Source organism: Solanum pennellii, chromosome 1, assembly GCF_001406875.1.
Source record: "Solanum pennellii chromosome 1, SPENNV200".
NCBI classification, from domain to species: domain Eukaryota; kingdom Viridiplantae; phylum Streptophyta; class Magnoliopsida; order Solanales; family Solanaceae; genus Solanum; species Solanum pennellii.
Genome location: NC_028637.1, coordinates 76925819 through 76929910, shown reverse-complemented (window position 1 = coordinate 76929910; position 4092 = coordinate 76925819). Strand labels below are relative to the sequence as shown.

General features: G+C 35.9%; 1 protein-coding gene across 1 annotated transcript; it reads left to right on the top strand.

The window, feature by feature from the left end:
• The first annotated feature begins 2936 nt into the window (after window positions 1–2936).
• On the top strand, window positions 2937–3713 carry LOC107023375 (uncharacterized mitochondrial protein AtMg00810-like). The gene is made up of 2 exons (XM_015224059.1): window positions 2937–3379; window positions 3617–3713. The coding sequence occupies exons 1-2, from the start codon at window positions 2937–2939 to the stop codon at window positions 3711–3713; spliced, it is 540 nt and encodes a 179-aa protein (XP_015079545.1).
• The last annotated feature ends 379 nt before the right edge of the window (window positions 3714–4092 follow it).

Sequence of the window (4092 nt, the reverse complement as noted above, 5' to 3'; positions counted from 1 at the left end):
TAATTGAGGCAGTGGATTTCTAAATCCATGTTAAGTATATAGAATTCATGTATTTCCTTGTAATATATGTTTGGGGTAATGAGGCTTGGTGATGGGTTGACTTGTCCTCATTGATTAAATCTAGTAATGAAAAAGGGGTAATAAAAGACAATGTGATCAATTAAGATTTATTATGTGTGATAGTGTTCTTCGTTGACCCAGTATACTTGTCATAGTAAGGTGGTTACATATCATATTGATATTTGATTGAGATACATCATCCCTTGTATTGAAATCATATTGTGCACTTGCATTAAGATGAGATTGAGTATAAGTTGGGCACGTGGAGATCGTTCGTGCTGGGGATGGTGAGATCTTAAGATTATGATTTGGGCACGTGGAGATAGTTCGTGCAAAATTTTTTTTGTTTATGATAGTGCATTTAGATCATCCACAAAGACACGTGGAGATCATCCGTGTCGGTATATTGACCTCACGATTCCCGCATGGGTCATGAACTCTTGATATATTTCTGAGATGTATCATGTATATATGGTTGAGAGAGTACTTGCTATTTTGAGGCATATCATTTCATAATCTCATATTACATTTCATCCCATTACATCCTTTATTCTTGATGATTTTGTGTCTTATTGGTGGTTGGAAAGTAGTTGATATTTGATTACCTCTAATTGATGAACTTGCTCTTGTGTGTTACTAATATTGTGAGTGTCTTTTTCTGTGGAAGTTTTGATGGATGAAAATTCAGTTTAATGTTGAGGATTTACAATTTGTTAAAGTCATTGTTGTTGAGTTGAGTGTTATGTAAACTATGAACTGTTAGGTTGGGCTTGTTTTACACAGGTTGTAGTTGTGGAGGTTTTGTTGGTGTGTAAGGAGTACCCATACTCTATTCCCTTAGATTGTGTTTAGAGGTTTACTTTGGTGAGTACCGTGTGATTGTTCCTCACCCCTTGCTTTCACAATTTTCTTCTGGGTTACGAGCCTGAATTTGGGAAAATGCACCAGTTACCCCCTAGACTATGACCAATTTTCATAGACACCCTTAACTAATCTAAGATCCTATTATCCCTTGAACTTATTCTTTTGTAATTTCATACACATATTGTCTTATGTGACACACTCCGTGACTCCATACAATCGAGACGCGTGTGAGATATTTGGATGCCGTGCACAAAATTACAAATATAAGTTCAGGGGGTAATAGGACCTTAGTTTAGTTAGGATGTGTCTCTCGGATTTTGGTCATAGTCTAGGGGGGTACCTGTGTATTATCCCGCGTGGATTTTTTTGATACTTTCCGTTCTCTTATTTTTCAAGTCTTCTTAGAGATTAGTGAAGTATCTGTTTGTCATCTTAGTGGACCTTCTTACTCCTATTTATTATCTTGTTCTATTATAGAAACAATGACATTTGATACTTGTGTCTCTCTTTTGAATCAATCGTAATACTTCAGAGGCTTGTACATGTGACAACCAAATTTTGGGGGTATTGTTAGCTGATTATGAAATTTTCACATTTTATAGTAATGGTTGAGTTCTAGGCTGACTTGTTTTGGTGGGATAAGACGAGTTCCATTACGCCCAATTTTTTGGTCGTGACAGTAGTAAACCTGGGTTGACTCGTCTCAAAACTCTAGGATGTTTGTGCTTTGATAAATATTGAATGATCATGCTAAACTTAGGCCAAGGTCCAGGCCTGTAGTTCACATGGGATATTTAGATATTTAGAAAGGTTACATCCTTCTTGACCTGAGTAATAAAATATTTTTTACTAGTAGGGATGTAGTATTTTTGGAAGATTTATTTCCTTTTTCCAAAGGAATAGATATTGGTTCAAAAAATGTATTTTTAGATATATTACATATCTCAGATGTCATACCATCTAGCTTGGATTTTCTTTCATTTCTTATTTCTCCTGTAGATGGTTTAGATGATCATTCTCACATTGTTGTGAATCAATAGGATGAGACTACATTGTCCGTAGTGCCTCTTAATACTGTGATATCATCGGATTCTTCTCCTCTAAGTTCTTCTCTTGTCTCTAATTATAGGAGGTCCACTAGACCTAAGCATACTCCTACTTGGATGAAAGATTTTGTATCTCTTTCCATGAATAAGAATGTTCCCTATCCTATGTGCAACTCCATGAGCTATGATCATCTTTCTACTACATACCAATCTTACATTGCTTCCACTTATGTAGTTAAGGAACATGATTCTTACTATGAAGTTGTCAAAGATATAAGGTGTTTAGATGCTATGGAGGTTGAAATTTAGGCTATGGAGAGTAATAATACCTGGATAGTCACTGAACTGCCACAAGGCAAAAAACCTATAGGGTGCAGGTGGATTTACAAAGTGAAATAAATCCACAGGTGAATTTGAGAGATTAAAAGCAAGGTTGGTTGCTAAGAGGTATAGTCAGCAAGATGGAATAGATTACAATGACACCTTTTCACTTGTAGTTAAAATGGTTACATGCAGGACCATAGTCTCTCTTGTCGCATCTATACATTGGCACATCCATAAGATGGATGTGTTTAATGCTTTTCTGCAGGGTGATCTAGAAGATGAAATATATATGCACCTACCTCAAGGATTTGTTAGCCAAGGGGAGAAGGTGTGCAGACTGACAAAATCTCTATATGGTGTCAAACATGATCCAAGGTAATAGAATCATAAGCTGACTGAAGCTCTTATTAGGCCCAAGTTTAAGCAGAGTCAACATGACTATTTTTTGTTCATTAACAAAAAGAAGGAGGGATCATTATATATAGATCTTGTATATGTGGATGATTTGTTGATTCTTAGTAGCAACCACAAGTTGATAGACGAAACAAAAAAGACATTGTAATGAGCTTTTAAGATGAAGGACCTAGGTGAATTAAAGAACTTCCTAGGAATTGAATTTACTGGATCCTCAATAGGTATATGATGAATAAAAGGAAGTATGCTCTTGAGCTTATATCTGAAGTTGGTATGGCAATAGTCAAACCTACAAGAAATCCCATTGACATCAATATTAAACTCACATCAAACTTTTATGATGAACATGTAAATCAAGAACATGAAGAGTCAGAGTATCCACTGGTTGATCAAAGAATGTATCAGAAATTGATTGGAAAGTTGTTGTATCTAAATATAACAAGGCCTGATATAAATTTCAGCACACAAACTCTAAGCCAATTCCCACAGCAAGCTAAGAAGTCTCCTCTTGATGCAACATTAAGGGTAGTTAGATACTTAAAGAAGCAACCTGGGCTAGGTTCATTATTAGCAAGCAAGTCAGATGGACTAGTTACTACATTTTGTGATGTTAATTGGGCTTCTTGCCGGCTAAACAAGAGATTTGTAAGAGGATACATGGTAAAAGTTAGGTAGTCATTAGTCTCATAGAAGACAAAGAAACAAACAACATTGTCAAAAAGCTCAATTGAAACTAAATATAGGAGTGTTGCTTCCACTGTGTCAGAGCTAGTTTAGTCGCTTGGATTTGTTGTTAGGTGTCTCATGATCTGCTTTGAATGGGTCGGGGACTTCAGTTGATTATTAGGAGATTATTTTTCTTTTAGTCATTATCTGATTAACTAGTTATAGTTGTTCCAACTTTTTAGGCATGTTAGCAGTATTTTAGAAGTCCATGGCTCTATGTTCTCTGTTAGTGGTGCCCTGGTGCCCCTCTACTTATTTAATCAGCTTGAAGTTCAATAGAAGTCAATCATTTTCAGATTTCAATTCATCTTACTGTTTCAGTTAATTAATAACATTCGTATCAGATCCATACTTCTTAAGGGACTTGTGTGAGACTTGCGAGGTTCTTTTCTTAGTTTTAATCCATATAATATTCTCTGCAAGAACCATTAAAACAATGGAGAATGTAGGTTCTTTTTCCGCTATAGCTCCATCAGTTTTCGATGAAGAAAACTATCAAGTATGGCAGTGAAAATGAAAGTTTATTAGGAGGCTAATGATTTGTCGGAGGCTGTCGAGGTAGACTACGAAGTGCATGCACTGCCAGGGAATCCAACTATGGCTCAGATTAGAACCCACATGGAAAATAAGACACGAAAATCCAAAGCTAAATCTTGTC